Source organism: Camellia sinensis, chromosome 9, assembly GCF_055761805.1.
Source record: "Camellia sinensis isolate YWXY chromosome 9, ASM5576180v1, whole genome shotgun sequence".
Taxonomy (NCBI): Eukaryota; Viridiplantae; Streptophyta; class Magnoliopsida; order Ericales; family Theaceae; genus Camellia; species Camellia sinensis.
Window position 1 is genome coordinate 200,607,574 of NC_138969.1, and position 18,114 is coordinate 200,625,687.

General features: G+C 37.1%; 1 protein-coding gene across 4 annotated transcripts in view; it reads right to left on the reverse strand.

Annotated features, from left to right (window-relative positions):
- Positions 1–17,321, reverse strand: part of LOC114295425 (sodium/hydrogen exchanger 6) — a 33,112-nt gene extending 15,791 nt beyond the window's left edge. For all 4 annotated transcript variants that reach the window (XR_003640897.2, XR_014340906.1, XM_028239648.2 and 1 more), the window contains exons 1-11: positions 16,911–17,321; positions 16,638–16,689; positions 16,433–16,492; positions 16,275–16,299; positions 16,098–16,183; positions 15,698–15,809; positions 6,743–6,805; positions 6,606–6,625; positions 6,427–6,524; positions 382–410; positions 38–69 (exon numbers count right to left, since the gene is read on the reverse strand). Coding sequence is in view for 2 of the 4 variants with exons in the window: in XM_028239648.2 (XP_028095449.2) it covers positions 38–69; positions 382–410; positions 6,427–6,524; positions 6,606–6,625; positions 6,743–6,805; positions 15,698–15,809; positions 16,098–16,183; positions 16,275–16,299; positions 16,433–16,492; positions 16,638–16,689; positions 16,911–17,094 (761 nt within the window). In the remaining 2 variants the exon portion in view is untranslated. The remainder of the gene's footprint in view (positions 1–37; positions 70–381; positions 411–6,426; positions 6,525–6,605; positions 6,626–6,742; positions 6,806–15,697; positions 15,810–16,097; positions 16,184–16,274; positions 16,300–16,432; positions 16,493–16,637; positions 16,690–16,910) is intronic.
- Between the last annotated feature and the right edge of the window lie 793 nt (positions 17,322–18,114).

Here is an 18,114-nt window from a genome sequence, read left to right on the forward strand (position 1 = left end):
TCATCAAAGAAAGTAAAAAAATATGTGCAGTACTTACTTGTCAATATCTAAGCCTGCATACTTAAAAAGGTTCTGGAGGTTAAGGCTTCACTAACATTCTAAGAGCAAAAGTATTTATTAATGTAGAAGAATTAGTATAAACTTAAAAACTAATCTGCCAAGGTAGCCCAATGGTTGAAGAGAGGATTGGGACCGACCGTAAACCCAAAGTCTTGAGTTTGACTACTATTGGCAAAGCTTTGTCGTACCCAATACTTGTGGTGGCTTACGGGTGGTTTTAGGTATCTGGAGCTTACCTGTATCTAGTTGTCGAATACTTGGGGCCTGTTATCAAAATAAATAAAATAAATAAATAAATAAAAAACCAACTTAAAAGGATATCAAAGCAGAAGTAAATCCAACTCCAACACCTGTAAAGCCATAAGCAATTCCTCGTTAGTGATCTCAAGGAAAAAGCTTTAGACAAAATAGAAAAAGAAAGTGAGAAAGGAATGTACAAATGAGATGAGTATCAGCCAAACTGAATATTTAAGTGAAAGACGTAATTTTGTAAACAGATATTCCAATGTATCTGTTCTTGAGCAGGACTAGACAGACTGTGTTCACTATTAATTGAATCAAGTAGTATAATTATTGATTTTAAACATAAAAAGGTGGAACAGAAGAGCAACCTGAATGTTCATTATTACACACTCTCTCTCTCTCTCTCTAGACAGACTGTGAATGTATCTGTCCTTGAGCAGGACTAGACAGACTCTGTTCACTGTTTATTGAATCAAGTAGTATAATTATTGATTTTAAACATAAAAAGGTGGAACAGAAGAGCAACCTGAATGTTCATTATTACTCTCTCTCTCTCTCTCAACCTGGGTACTTGGGTATTAGAGAAAAATTGGTGCTCAAACAGGAAACAAACTTCTATAATCTCAAGGAGAAAGATAGACGGACCCCAATAAAATTGAGCAACATTAGAAGAGCTCTCCTCAAGACAATATCTCAATATCAATTAATCAATTTTCAAATCATAACACCGTCTAGTCTCCTAAAACTAGTACATAAAAAAGGGGGATCCTGAAGCTGGTTATGGGGAAACAAATACAGTCAGTGGTAATTTTTCAAAAATTATAATTGAAATGTAAACATCATAACTTACATGAGAATCATTCAATGAATTACCAAAATGCCCTCAACTTTTTCCTCCCTATTTCTTACCTTCGCCACTTTGGTCCCTAACAACCCCCCAACCCATCCCTGACCACCCTCCACCACTGTGAATCCCTCCCCCACCCTTCTCCGCCACTCCAAATGCCCCAACCCCTTCCCACCACACCCAACACCCTAATTGAACTAAACCCTAGCCACAGGAAACCCCCCAAACCCCTCTATGTCTCAGCCCCATGCTCCCTTCCTTAGTTGCTATAAAAATCAGTAGGGTGCAACTCCAAACTATGTAGGGTGCAAGTAAAAATTGTGCAACAAGAATTGGTGAGGTGGTAGAGACAGAAACGCTCAACTGTGGCACAATTAGTTCAAATTCTTTTAGAATCGAATGGTTTGGAATATTCCATGAAGCTTCTTTGGGGCAACTTATCAATAAAGGCGTTTGATGATTTAGTTATGCCTTTTGGAGTTACCAATGCCCTTGCCACGTTCTGCAGAGTGGGTGGGGAAGGGGTGGGGGTGAAGGAGTGCCAGGATGGGCGGTTAAAGTGGTGAAGGAGGGTGGAGAAAGTGGCAGAGGTGGGTTGTGATTGTTCTACAAAATGCAGTTTGGACATGCACCTTGCACATATGGAACTTGCACCCTACACACATTGGACTTGCACCCTACTGGTTCTATCAGCAACAAAAGGAGAGGGCATAGGGTTTGGGTCGTTTAGGGGAATGGGGTGGGGTGGGGTGGAGAAAGAAGGCAGGGGAGAGGTGGGGGAGGGGCGGGGATAGATTGGGAAGGGATTTAGAGTGCCGGAGATACGTGGGGGAGGGAGTTGAAGTGGCCGGAGTTGTAAAGGTAAGAGAAGGAAAGAAGGGGAAGAAAAAGAAGGGGGCATTTTGGCAATTCCATGGATGATTCCTTCTGATTTGTAATTAGTTTTAGTCTTTCCATTTGAGTTGTAGTTTTCAAAAAGTAACTCATCCGTAATTAAAAGCCCAGAGGCCACTGTTTAGTAATTTTCCTAATTAAAAACCTTGCTCAATGATGTGCTACTGTCTTGTCCTAGGTAATATTACCTCCACACTAGGTGATCCTCGTTGCTCCGAAAACCATAATTTTGCACATGTTAACTAGAACAATCAGTTTTACATGGTTTTCACAAGGAACATGTAGCACCAAGAAGAAAAGAAGCAAAAGATGGAAGAAACAGAAAGCACAGTCCCAAAACAATATCTCTATCTCAATCTCAATTAATCAATTCTCAAATCATATCATAGTCTAGCTACTAAAACTATTACATAAAGACCTACTCATAGGCATCCTAGAAAACACTAATAAAAAGTTCATTAGAAATCGAAGACTACGATAATTCAATACTAATAAAATAATAAAGCCTAATATAAAACATTGCCAAGACTCATGTTCCCCATCAACACACTTTGCAGCCTACGACGTGTTTGACATGGTTTACATAAGACACTCAAGAAACCTACGATAAAAGAATCATAACCTAGTTTAAGATAAGGGTTCTATCACGTCATATCCACTTAAAAGCTTAAGCCTATAAATGGAGAGCCCATCCAATGTTATTAAGAGCCACTATGTTTATTTTTTATCCAATGTAGGACTCTATCTTTATACATGCTCCAACAAACTCCCCTTCATGTTTGAACCAAAACTATAGCTATTCAGCGTATTCTTTCATTTAAGAAGAAATCAGTGACAAAGGCCTCGAGCCCAAAGCAGAGAGCTTTGTATGAAAAGGTTTTAACCAATTCGAAGATTGAAAACTATGTACCACACAAGGGGGGAAATGTTCTAGGGCTACAAGAAACGGAGGTGATCATGGTTGAGGAGGAAAATGGTGGTGATCCCAGGAGAAAGAAATTTTCAGAAGTCTATACCAGGAGAAGCAAAGGTTGTAAGTTATAACACTCCACAATTGAGAGATAAATTGCTACAAGGAATGACTGGTGACGAAAATGTTTCTAAAATTGCAAGTCACTAGACAAAGAAAATTGGAGGTTGAATGAGGTTGTAAGTGAACTAGATCTTACAACAGTTTGAGATGAAGCCCCCAACAGAACTGGTTCAAGTCAAAGCATGAATGATGCACGTGTATGGGTATAGGTACGGGCACAATAAATTTTCAGAAGTCTATACCAGGAGAAGCAAAGGTTGTAAGTTATAACACTCCACAATTGAGAGATAAATTGTTACAAGGAATGACTGGTGACGTAAACGTTTCTAAAATTGCAAGTCACTAGACAAAGAAAATTGGAGGTTGAATGAGGTTGTAAGTGAATTAGATCTTACAACAGTTTGAGATGAAGCCCCCAACAGAACTGGTTCAAGTCAAAGCATGAATGATGCACATGTATGGGTATAGGTACGGGCACAATACAGGTACATCGATATAGTAAATTCTAAAAAAAGTATGGTATGAGTACAGCTGTGTACATTTGTAAAAAAATATTTACTTTTAATTTGGAGTAGCGCAAAAATTAGTTAAGTGACTTTGTTTGTTATGATACAACCTACAATTCACATTTAATGCCAAAAAGTAAAGGTATAAACCAAATTAAATGTCATTATATTAAATAACTTACAAACCACAGCTTAATTTTAAAATCATATTAAAATAAATAAAGTCCAATGAAACTAATTTTACTTCTGCATTGAAAGATAATATTATTTCAACTAAGTATGCAATGGCAGCTCTGGAAGATTATGGGGGCTGACAATTCTTCTAATGGGTTTTCCAACACAGAAGAAAAAGAAGTTGGATTCTGTCTCTGAAGATTATGATTACATGATACAGGAAACTGTTCAAGGAAACTGAAGGGGGAACATCACAGAATTTCCAGGGAAAAGTAGTCATTATTTTGCACCATGAAGAGGTGCAAGTACAGTCGAACTTTTGATTCTGAATTAAGAAAAAAGGAATGTGAGTTAAATGAGCAAGTCAAATCAAGTATTTTTCCTTTTAAGAGGCAAGTTTTGCATATCATTTCTAACCAAAAAGAGCGCCTTTTGAGATAAATGTTTAAAATGAGGCAGGGGATAGCTCTAGCAATCCTACTGATCAAAATAACTGTAGGGGTCCTAATGTGAGTCGTAAACTCATTGGTTTTAGATCTCAAGTAGCGAATTCTAACCCAAAATACTAAGAGCACAGCACCATTTAATGGAAATCTTTCTTATCACTTGAAAGTAGGGAATTAGATTTTGGGGGGTAGCCCTACCAATGAAAATGAACACTGGTTGAGGGAATTCAAGGGGGATTTTTCATTTTTTATTGATGAGGGTAGTTTGGTTCAGTTAGATCAATTTTTGGAAAACATGGTTATGTCTCTAGTAGGGGTGTTAACAAGGCAAAAAAAAAAAAAAAAATGGTCAAATCGTAAACCAATCTGAAGCAGTCCAAGCCATATGGTTTGGTCAGATTTTCTTAGAGGACAGATTGGATCAAGTACCAAAAAATTCAGAACTGCTGATCACAGGTCAGCTCACAGATTAAGGCTAAAAAGAATTGAATAAAACCAAACAAACCCATTCAATGTTTTTATTAGTTTTAAAAAGGTATTCTAGAAGGTACTCACTTTTCTTCTCATTGACTTCTTCTAACCTCAATCTCACTCCAACGTTGATGACACCTCCATTCATCCTATTCAGAAACTACTTTATGTAAAAAAATACGTGTAGTTTTTTTTTGTTTTTTTAATTTTATTTATGTAAGTTTTACACTTCTTATATTATGGAAAATTGCATTTTTATAGAAATTACTATATAATACGAGGAATTTGTTGCCTTCACATACGTTACAAAAGTTAGTTTGGAGAATATTTTCAAAATTTGAAGTATGCATGTTTAGATATAGTGAAGAATCAATTTTAACTGAACTAGATAGTTTAGATATAGTGAAGAATTTTCTAGCCTATAATCATGGAACCGAACTGCAACCGAACCACTATTTGTGGTTTACTTCTGGTTCAGTTCCAAAGGTTTCATGGTTCAGTTTGGTTCCTAAATTTCTAGAACTGTAGGAAATGGTCTGGCTCTTGGTCTACATTAGAGCCAAACCAAACCGGTCCATGAATACCCCTAGTTTCTAGTCATTCGAAAGAAAATAAGGGATAAATTGTAATATAAAAAATACACGTGAAAGATGCAAAAGGGAGGGGAGCATAGCAGGAGGATTACAGAATTGAGAAATTTGACATTTCGAATAAACTATGATGGTCTATCAAAAGAGACCAAGATTAGTGATTGTTCCAAATGAAGATTTTAAATAAATACCTTAGAAAACTTAGGGCTGGGACGAAAAGAGGCAATTAAAGTGGCGGTGATTAGGAATAGTCCATATATTGTAACACTTAAAGCAACACAAAATTTAAAAGTTCGATAGGATATTGATTAAGAGTACATGGGGAACTAGACATGGATGTTGGGTTCAGTTACCTTCAGGAGGTACATTGGGGGTATTTTAGTTATTTTGGATGATATAGTGGTTACTGAGAGAGAGTCAGACTTGGGGTACTTTACAATGTCCAGTAGATTTAGAAACCTTTGTAGTGGTGAGTGGCGGCCAACGGGAGTCTACTGTCATAATATCCCAATGTTAAGGAAAGATTTGCGGGAGGAGTTATCAGGTTTGCCTGGTTTGAGTCAATGTTGGAAAAAACTCGATTGTCAAAAAATGCTAAAAGCATGAAATAAGTCAATGTTTTTATTAGAGAATGTGATTTGATTGAACCTCCCTAGTCAAATGCTAGATTCACTTCATTAAACTTTCAGTGAAAATTGGTATGTAATAGATTATTGAAAAGGCTCCTACATTCTTTGGAGAGGGAAGAAAGATTTCTGAATGTAAAGCAAGAGGCACTTCCAGAAGTACTGTATTTGATCATTGCCCAGTGGTCTTAGAGAGTTGTCCTTTCAAGTAGGCCTCCCTCTTTAGGTTTGAAAACATGTAGTTAGAGTATCATTCCTTTTTGAAATGTTTTGAGAAATTGTGAGAGTAAGCTTCAAGGTTGGGAAGGATTTAAATTCATGAAAAAAAAAATTACTATATTGTCGATCAAAAATTTAATAAAACAAAATGAATGTGTCTCCGTATCATGTGCAAAAAGGCAAATCGAAACCTAATATCTTCTGTCATCCATACAGAACAGAACTCAGAATATGATGTTTTCTCGTCATCTATAACGAAGAAATAAAATTGGGCTATTTTCTTGTCATCCAGTAGTAAAGAAAGTGTAATGATTAACCTGCTGACATTGAGCCAACAAAAGTCTCAAGAAATCTGACAATGACAACAAATAAATTCTGCCCAGATGACACATGGCTTTTCACCAATGACATTGTCCTACAAAACAATTAAACCCTTGAATTAGAACTAGTAGAACTCCAAACATGCTGTTTAACTTGTATGGCCAAGTTTACGTACCTGTACAAGGAAATTGCCATCTTCCAGTTGTGCAACATACAAAAAAGTTAACATTCCCCGTAAACACTAAACATCTTTAGGAAAAAAATAACTTCAAATGGAGAGTAGAAATCTTAACCAAAGGAACAAAAACTTACTGCATCATTTAAAACAGATTCCCCAAAGACCAAGGCATAAAGGTTCATGTCTGTACCAAGTTCCTACAGTATGTCATGTCCAGTGAATGTCGCTTAAGATTGGAGGAAGATGAATTAACTACAAAGATGCCAAAAAGTAGATATATCGTCTCCAGCAATGCACAACATGCAATTAAGTTTTTCAAGTAAAGAAAATTTCATATTAACATGTAAAAAAATAGTTCATGTAAGTTAGCAGATGAGAGAAAATAAACTATTCATGTGAACATGAATATACAAGCGACCAAGTCGAGGAGCAACTGTTAGATTGAGAACCTATACCCAAAGAAGCAAAACCGTGAATATTTTACAATTTTGGACAACTATTAAAAGATTTTCAACTTAATATGACCCAAACATCACTATTATATTAAATTTTTGGGTAAATTACAAATACACCCTCTGAGGTTTACATAAAATACGGATTGGCCCTGTATCCTGCCTCTTCAAGTTTCCAATTGCATAACAAATTATCCCTTTTATTAATAAATCACCAATTCAATTAATAGTTTTTAATGATGTCAGAAATATATTTTAATTAATAATTCAGATAATTTTATTCTTAACAGAGTAGTTAAAAATTTGATTTTTTTTTCTTTTTGTTAATTGTGTAAAATAAAATTTATGACAAGGGAGTATTTGTAATTTCCAGAACCACAGGGGGGTAATCCGTATTTTAAGCAAATCTCAAGAAGTGCATTTGTAATTTATCCTAAATTTTATAAACAAGAAAATCACTAGGAATCCAAGAGTAAAAACCAAGTGAATACATGAGAAAAAGGCTTCAAAGATAGTTCAAGAAAAGAAGCTAGAGCTTGAGATAGATAGGAAATCATCAAACAAAAGAATAATGGAGGTACAATGCCCCTAATAATGGCGTGCAATATCCAACTGTTTTTAGCATTCGTTTCATTGTGTATGAACGACCCTTGCAAGTGCACTGAGAGGAAGAAAATTCTTTCCTAATCCAGTGTCAAGACTTGATTGACCAGGGGACCAATCCAACTTGTACTTGAATGTTGTCACACAAAATGCAAAACAAATTCAACACTCTGGTTCTCCAAGGAGTCCAATGAAATGGAAGACCAGCCGTGCAGATGCAAAGGCCAAGTGAAACCATTACCAGTTAGCTAGACCGAAACCATAATCGAGCATTAAGTTTCAAGCATGAAATTTGACCTTTTTTAGATACACAATGGGAATTGAATCCTAACATCCTTAACACAATAACCCCCGACAACACAAGCTTGCGTCCAGTCTTAATATTTCCCTTTTTTTTTTTTTTTTTGATACTTGTGCACCTACCGCGTGTCATGAACACGTATCCAGCGAAGTGTGATTTACATGTCATTACATAGACCTCCATGTGTCAGCCAACTAGGGTACACGTGTGGTCACACCAAACAAGCTCAATTGGAGTCTAGGTCAAACCTTGTATCTTCAAACTTAGACAAAGAGGTCGGATTGAGGCATGCTGAAAGACTGGACACGCACCACAGGAATATGGGGTCCTGTGGCTAGAAATGAAGCCTCACCCCTCGTGGGTCAAGCTGCCTTGGGCCAATCCGAGTGAGAGATACCTTGCCATACTCTCATAGAAGTTTCAAGAAGCTTAGTTCCCTAGCCTCCAAGCCAAGTTTTCTCGATAAATGGCAGCACATGAGAGCTATAATAACCTATTGGTGTCCTAACAACATTGCGATACCTTAATTGCAAAATTCTAGGACATGTAGTTACATGCATTGATCACCTTACATAGGTAGAAGGCTATATTTCCCTTCCATCACTTACAACACCAGCACTCTTGCTCCGAGTTTTGAATCTCTATGTTCTAAGAAATTTGAACTCTAGATTCTCCATTGCCCCCTTCTTTCTCTCTTTGGATGGCTAGCCTGCTTCATCTCTACCCAGACACGCTTTTATGCCTTTGATGTGCTTTGCTACCTCTCCGACAAACCTCCATCACTCTCACCTACAAAAGGCTTTAGTGATTTTAAGTACAGAGTGAGGGCTCGTGAATGTTGAAAACTGTCTATACGTATTTACATTTGACTAAATATATTACAATTGTAAAATCCAAACTCTAAATACAAAAAGAGGCCATTATGCACCCATGTTCGTCACACTAGTGAGGAGTGTTATGAGAGGTAGACCAAATGCTATGAAGCACCGACACTTCAAAACGTGTATGATGGAGGCAAGTGGCAGCAGCCTCTTAAGGTGTACAAGAGACGAGGAATAGATGCCTCTAAGACCCAAGCTTTGATTTAGCATCCATTGGATGATGAGAAACTCATTTGGGACCGTGGGTAGTTATGTTTTAGGCTTATGAGTCATGTTCTATTATTATTATTTTAGTTTAGGGTATTTTGGTAATTTCATAATTTCTAGACATGGGATATACGGAACGCTCATGGGTCGTCTTATGGGTCAAGTTGTTTAATTAAGTTTTATTTATGTTTCTTATTTAGTATTAAATTAGTTTTGAAAGTCTAAAATATTATAATAGTTTCCTTTTTTGGTTCTAGTTGGTTTAGAAAGTCTCTTAATTCTATATAAAGCCATGTAATGCTATTAATTCAATGCACTTGATATTTTAGAGCTTTTAAAGCTTCTTTATGGATTGTGCAATGCAATCAAACCCTAGGTGTGATGCCTAAGGAATTCTAGGAGTGATTCCTAGACTTAACTTCTTCTCCTTCTTTCCCTCTTCTCTTTTCTGCACTTTAACAGCCCAAACACTGTTCACAGGTACTTTCACTGCCCCAGAACAGCTCTTACAGCGCTGTCTTGCATCAATTTTGGTATCAAAGCGAGGATTCAAACATGTCTACACGATCGGGGAAACCTTTTAGAGGAAGACTGACTGAAAATCAACGTGATGAGATCCTTATAAAAATTTCTAAGCAACTTGATCATTGTAATCTTTGTATTAGTGCTTTGGAAGGCCAAACAACTCAAGCTAATGGCACTACAACAACCAGAGAACAAGGAGAAAAATCTAAAATTAATAATCATGGTGAGAATGGTGAGAATCAAGGTGAACACTTGTTGGAAAAAGGTCACTATGAGCCACATGACACAACTGGAGATATCACAAAAAAGGTTAAGATGGAGGTTCCAAATTTTGAAGGCGAGGTTGATCCTGCAGTGTTCTCAGATTGGCTTGCTTCCATTGAGTATTTTGAATGGTATGATATGACGGATGAACGAAGAGTGAGATTTGCCAAGATGAAACTTGTGGGATTGGCAAAAGTATGGTGGATTGGTGTTGAAGGAGATATCAGAAGAATGGGGAAAGCACCAATAGGCACATTGCAAGAGATGAAAGCCAAGTTTCGAGAGAAATGCATGCCGTCGAATTATCACGAAAAGTTGTGTGACCAACTTGTTACTCTAAAACAAGGCAGCATGTTAGTAGCAGCATATATGTAGAGATTTGATGAACTTTAGACTAGAAGTCAAATTGTGGAAGATCCACGTCACACCCTTGCTCGATTTAAGTCTGGTTTGAGGACTGATATACAACGAGAATTGCTTTGTCAACCTTTATATAGTATGGAGCATGCATTCCAAGTGACACTTGATATAGAAGAATACTTGAGTTACTCAATTACTAAGAAATTTGGGTCTCAAGCAGAGGAGATAACATTTAGAAGGTTCACTGATGCAAATAAAAGCACAAAAACAGCACCTTCAGAGCCACTAAATCGACCAAAAATATCAAAACCCTCATCTTCAGGTGTTGTTGATCATAGAAATAAAGGTATTGTGACTGTGAAGCCAAGTGGGAGGCATAAAAGCACTAAATGTCCAAAGAAGAATGCCCTCCATATTGTAATCGAAGAGGACACAGAGCAACAGCCAGAATATGGCCAATCACAGGAATACGTCAATGATGAGGATGCATTCAATTATGGAGAGGGCAGCTTCGATGATTTAGGGGAAGATGAGTTGGAAACCTCCTTTCTTAATGTTGTTAGGCATATTCTAGCAGCCCCTAAGGTGGAGCAAGAAGATTGGCAACGAACATCAATCTTTCAAATGTTGGTCCGTTGTGGAAATCAACCAAAAAGACTTGTTATTGATATTGGAGGCTGCATGAATGTTGTCTCTGCATCTACAGTTGAAAGACTTAAGCTTCCAATTGAGCCACATCCTCATGCTTACAGGGTAGCTTGGATTGACAACACGTCTATTCCGGTAACTCAAAGATGCTTTGTTTCTTTTGTTTCGCCTAATTATAGTGATTCTAGTTTATGTGATGTAATTCCTATGAATGTCACTCACATCCTTCTTGCTCGACCATGGCTTACGATCACGTTGTACAACACAATGGACGAGAAAATAAATACACTTTCTCACTTGGAAAGAAGATAATTGTCCTACATCCTATGACTATGGCAGAGATGAGAAGATATGAAACTCCAAAACCAAAGCGTATTGCTGAAAGTCAGAATAAACCTCTCCACGTACTCTCTAAAAGGCAATTTGTAGTAGAAAGCAAAGAATCAAAGCTTATCTATGCTGTAGTGGTTAAAGAAGTGAAGCAACTAGTAACTAGTCCTGAGACAAAAAGGCCTTTAGAGGTTGAAAAGTTGTTGTATGAATTTTCTGATATAGCACTGGAAAAGCTTCCTTCCATGCGTAATGTCCAACATTGAATAGATCTTATCCCCGGGTCTCAATTGCCTAATTTTCTAGCTTATCAGATGAATCCTAGTGAACATACTGAGCTAAAAAGGCAAGTAGATGAGCTGTTGTCCAAAGGATTTATTTGCGAAAGTTTGAGTCCTTGTGCTGTTCGTGCCTTGCTCACACCAAAGAAAGATGGCACGGAGCGCATGTGTGTCGATAGTTGAGCTATCAACAAAATAACCATCAAATATCGGTTTCCAATTCCTCGACTTGATGATATGTTGGACATGAGAGCTGGTTCTACTATTTTTTCAAAGATAGACTTGAAGAGTGGTTACCATCAAATACGAATAAGGGCTGGAGATGAGTGGAAGACTGCCTTCAAGACAAAGGATGGTCTCTATGAGTGGGCAATTATGCCATTTGGTCTTTCCAATGCTCCTAGCACATTCATGCATTTCATAACGCAGGTACTTTAACCTTTTATTGGTCGCTTCCTTGTGGTCTATTTTGATGATATACTAATCTATAGCAAGACCAAAGAGGAACACATCTTCCATCTCCAACAGGTTATGAGAGTTCTTCGCTAAGAGAAACTCTATATAAATTTAAAGAAGTGATCCTTCATGAGTCCAAGCGTCGTGTTTTTGGGCTTTGTAATCTCTTCCAAGGGTGTAGCGGCTGATCCGAACAAAGTCAAAGCTATTATAGAGTGGCCGATTCCTACCACCATGAAAGAAGTTCATAGTTTCCATGGATTGGCAACATTCTATAGGCGCTTTATTCAAAATTTCAGCACAATAATGGCACTAGTTTCCAATTGCATGAAGAAGGGAGAGTTTATTTGGACTGGGGCAGCAACTAAAGCATTCGAAGAGATAAAGAAAAAATGACTGAAGCTTCTGTTTTATGCCTTCCGGACTTCTCTAAGGTGTTTGAAGTGACTTGTGACGCTTCAAATGTGGGATTGGGGGTATCCTCAATCAAGAAGGCCATCCAATCGCTTATTTTAGTGAGAAACTTAATGAAGCACGACGAAAGTACTCTACTTATGACAAGGAATTTTATGTTGTGATTCAAGCACTCCATTACTGGCGTTACTATCTCATATCCAAGGAGTTTGTGTTGTATTTTGACCATGAAGCTCTCAAGTACATCAACTCCCAAAAAAATTGAATCATCGACATGGAAAGTGGGTCTCCTTGCAAGAACACACATTCGTCATCAAACATAAAGCTGGGACAGAAAATAAGGCGGCTGATGCAGTTAGTCGTGTGATGCTAACTCTCTACTCTATGTCCATCCAAGTTGTGGGCTTTGATTCGCTCAAGAAAGACTACTTGTCTTGCAAAGATTTCAGCATAATCTACACCGATTTAGTGGCTAAACAGCATGCTGAATATCCAGAATTCTTTTTACATGATGGGTATCTTTTTAAGGGAACTCGTCTTTGTTTGCCTAGCACATCTCTATGCGAAGAGGTGATTCGAGAATTGCATTCTGGAGGGGCAGCAGATCATTTTGGCAGAGACAAGACAATTGCAATGGTTGAAGACCCTCATTATTGGCCAAGTCTTAAGCGGGATGTTGCTAAAGCTGTTTCTCAATGACGTACCTGTCAACTTTCTAAAGGACGATAGAAAAATACTGGTTTATACACTCCATTACTAGTACCACATGAGCCATGGCAAGACCTAATCATGGAATTCATCCCAGGGCTACCACGAACCCTTAGGGGATATGATTCCATTTTTGTGGTAGTGGACCACTACTCAAAAATGGCTCACTTTGTCCCTTGTTCGAAGACTTCTGATGTTGTCCATATTGCTAAAATATTCTTCAAAGAAGTTGTCCGACTTTATGGTTTGCCAAAAGCAATTGTCTAAGACCGCGATGTGAAGTTTATGAGTTATTTTTGGCATACTTTTTGGAAGATGCTGCATACAAAACTGAAATTTTCTTCTTCTTTCCATCCCCAAATTGATGGTCAAACAAAGGTTGTTAATCGAAGTTTAGGTGACCTTCTTCATTGCCTTGTAGGTGATCATGTTGGTAGTTGGGATCAAATTCTTTCTATGGCTGAATTCGCTTATAACAGTTCAATTAATCGGACCACTGGTCGCAGCCCCTTTGAGACTGTGACAGGTTTACTTCCTCGTAAACCAATTGATTTGGTTCCTTTACCTGTTGAGGCACGTCCTAGTGTTGAAGTAGATGCTTTTGCTAAGCATATTCATGCAATACATGATGAGGTTCGAAGCAAGATTGTACTCAACAATGAGAGTTATAAAACATATGCTGATTTGAGAAGAAAGTATGTAGAATTTGAAGAAGGGGGCATGGTTATGGTCCACATCAGATCTAAGCGATATCCTAAGGGTGCATACAAGAAACTCCATTCAAGAAGTTTTGGTCCATACAAAGTTCTCAAGAAAATTAGTTCTAATGCCTATGTACTTGATTTGCCGAACAATGTAGGCATAAGTCATGTCTTCAACATTGAGGATCTTACATTATACCGAGGTCACAATGATGATGATCCTAATGATGGTGTTGGGACTCGACTTCCACCAACCCCACATTTGAAGGAAGACATTGAAGATATTATTGTTTATCAACTTGTTTCCACTAAAGGTGGTGGCTATCAAAAGTACCTCATCAAATGGAAGGGGCGTCCACTGTCAGATTGTACATGGACCAATGATAAGGAGTTCCAACGCCTAGACCATGACTTGTATGAACGATTCCATACTTTTAACTCGCCAGAGTCGAGTTTTTTCCAGCCGGGGAGAGATGAAGGAGGCAAGTGGCAGCAGCCTTTTAAGGTGTACAAGACAAGGAAGAGATGCCTCCAAGGCCCAAGCTTTGATTTGGCATGCATTGGATGATGAGCAACTCATTTGGGACTGTGGATAGTTATGTTTTAGACTTATGAGTCATGTTCTATTATTATTATTTTAGTTTAGGGCATTTTGGTAATTTCATAAGACATGGGTTATACGGGTCGTCCATGGGTCGTCTTGTGGATCAAGCTATATAATTAGGTTTTATTTATGTTTCTTATTTGGTCTTAAATTAGTTTGCAAGTCTAAAATATTATAGTAGTTTCCTTTTTTGGTTCTAGTTGGTTTAAGAAGTCTCTTAATTCTATATAAAGTTATGTAATGCTATTAATTCAATTGACTTGATATTTTAGAGACTTTTAAAGCTTCTTTATGGATTGTGTGTTGCAATCAAACCCTAGGTGTGATGCCTAAGGAATTCTAAGAGTGATTCCTAGACTTAACTTCTTCTCCTTCTTTCCCTATTTTATTTTCTGCACTTTAACAGCCTAAACACTGTTCACGGGTACTTTCACTGCCCCAGAACAGCTCTTACAGCACTGTCCTGCATCAATGTATCATAGCGGTGTCACACACTAGGACATGGGGACACAGTAGGACACAGTAGAAACGTCGGGGACAATCTAGGAACACAACAACTAGTTTTTCCCCTCTTCTTTATTTCTTTTGTCACACATTTGGGCCCTCCAAACTACACTTTGTAGACCAGAACTCAAGATTATTTGATGGTTTTGTTTTCATGTGTTTTCAGGAAGCTCAAGTCCTTGTGCTAAAATGACATAATTTGGAAACTTAAATAGATGCTTGGACGGCTTTTATTTGATCCCAGGAGCCAAGATTTGAAGACAAGCAAAGAAGAAGGAAGTGTTTTAGCCCATGATGTCCATAGAAGAAAAAGGTTGAATTTTATACAATCCCGCAATAGAATTCACTCGGAGCAGCCTTAGTACTTTGGACATATCTCTTTCATTTGACATCAGAATTAGGTGATTGAAGCGGTGTTGGAAATCTTACTTAAAAGGCTACAATTTTGGTGAGATTAGATTTTTCTAATTTAAACGTTTACTAGGTCAAAATTGGCCTAGAGTCAGAGAAGAAGTTGATTTTCAAAAATTTTGGGATTTTTGCATGTGCATACGTGCACCCAGGCGCATAGTAGTGAAGCTATTATCTGAGTGCACATTGTGCTAGAAAGTCCAAAAAATTGAGTTTTTATGCTAGTTTTGAGCCGATTTCAACCCTAATCAGTATGAAACTATAAAAGGACGACTTAGCTTTCAGAAGAAAAAAAAAAGGTTATTTACATATTGAAGGACAGCACAAAAGGCAAGAGAAAGGCAACCCAAGGTTTGTAGGACGAAGTTATACACGTCCATGGCATGATAAGTGGTAAGCGAAAACATATTCTGATGATTAATATCAAGCACCAGCTCACCTGAAATATGGACAAAACAGTGACAGGATCCGTAGCTGATATAAGAGCACCAAACATGAGGCATTCATCAAATGGAAGTCTGTACATGAGATACATCAAACCACCAAGGTAACTGCAATAGGAGACATTAGAAGAGAATAATTTTATCTGGGCCAGGGCCAGGGCCAAGGCCAAACTCTAATGCTGTGTTTGGTTGGGAGATTTGATGAGAGATTTGGAAAGGAAAATAGAAAAAGTAGGTAAAATGTAAATAAAATATACCTACATTTCTTCTAATTTCACACACCATTTCTCTTTCCCTTTCCCTTTACCTTTCCAAATCTCTCTCAAAATCCCCTAACAAAACACAGCATAAGACTACAATCAAGAGAACAAAAATAGTGAATAAAGAGATACTCACACCAAAACACCTGTAACAATAGAAGCTATAAAAGTGCCTGGAATAGCAAATGTGATGATGGCTCCAAAGTTTGAGAAGAATGGTTTCTGCAATGCATCATATGAATTACGATGCAATACTAGTAGGAATGCATGCATCAAATTAAAAAATCAAAGAAATGAAATCATGAAATCTTACAGGCGATAAACTGAAACCCGACTGAGTGAGCACAAAAACGTCAAGGGAAACAATTCAAAAGCAGCTAATTTAGCAATAAAGTGGTAACAATGAATTAGTGTAGAGACTATAGAATGGTTACTCAAGGAAAGAACCAGTTACGAAAATTGTAAGGATATAATATGATCGGAGGCAACAAAAAGAGGAAGAAAAACTCCTCGTGGAAGTTAAACCACCCCCTGCAAAATAAATAAAAGAAGAAACAAAGAGTATGTTTACAATTTGAGAATATATAATTTTTGCAAGATAAACAAATCAGAAGAGTAGCAGCAGCTCTATCCTCCCAGAAACACGAGACATTTCTAATTTCTAATGTAAAATGACCTGATGCTAGTTTCCGTGTTTGAGATGTTGGCAAGCCCACCGACGATTAGACCTGCCAGAAATAATATGAAGCGGAGGTCAGTTTATGATTTAAAGGTATTTACAATCAGAACACAGAGGGAGGGAACGTAAGAACGTCAACAAGTGAATGATGAATCAACCAGAGCACAAAGCAAAAGGGAGTTTTGAATTGAACTATCAAATTATTAACCTAATATGTATATATATATATAAAAATTTCTATGAAAAAAGAAAAAAGAATGCCCCACCCACCAATCAAAAGCGAAGCGCTGGCTTCGGGAAGATAATAGAATCTGTGACGGCGTAGGACATGGCCAAGGACAAAGGAGAGAACGAGCATCATGATCTGAAGAAGGATGCCCACTCCAGCCGCTTGTTGATCTTTTCCTGGACTCCCCCGCGGGTCCGCCGGAGATATCTGCAGCTCATCCATCATATTGATTGATGCCGCTCCCTACTACTCTCAATTTCCGACGACGACGACTACCAACGGCCAATGCTTCTTCTACCCCTCCAAACTCCGACTATAACCTCCACCCGCCTAGTCCCACTCCTGCAATTTCCCTTTTACCCTTTTTCCAGGGCAGAACGTGGGAGTGATTTGATTTGGCTTGATATTTTACTACAAGATTGGGTTTACATGGTTGGATTTGTAAAGATCTTAAATAACACTTCGAATTTTATTTTGATTTTTATAATTTTAATTTAAATAATTTGATTCTTACATTTCCAATTTTGTTACGACATGATTTTTTCATCATTTATTGTTAATATTTTGAATTAAAAAAAAAATCACTTGAGTAACTAATTTAAAAATTATAAGTCTATTTTAAAAAGTGGGTTAAAAGTCACTTTTCAGATTTTAATCCACTTTTCTCTCATAAAAAAATAAAAAAAAAGTCAAAAAATAATTTTTAACCATCTTTTTAAAATACCCCTAATAGTGTAATTTATCCGAAATTAAAAAACATACTTTTTCCGTCATTTGTTGTTAATATTGTGAATATAAAAAATAAAAATAAATAAATAAATAAAAAACCACTTGAGAAACTAGTTTAAAAATTATAGAGAGTAATTGTGTAATTTATCTGAAATTAAAAATTAATGCGCAACATGTTGGTTTGATTTTTTAAAAAGTTATCGTAAACCATTTTGCATTTATCTTAACTAAAAAAAAATTTATATTTTAGTGAGGGGTTTTTTGGAAACCTACTAGAATAACATATTTATTGTCTTTTTAGCTTATTTAGATTATATCACACTCTATTTTTCGATACACATTTTCATGAAAGGTCAAAAAATTATTAAAATAATTTATTCTCAAACAATCCCTTAATTCTTTCTAGTGATCTATATATGTCTTGCATCACACTCTTTTTTTTTTCTTTTTTTTTTTTTCAGAAATGAGACCCAAGTCAATAAATGTACATAGGGACACTTTGGGAAGAGGTTAAAA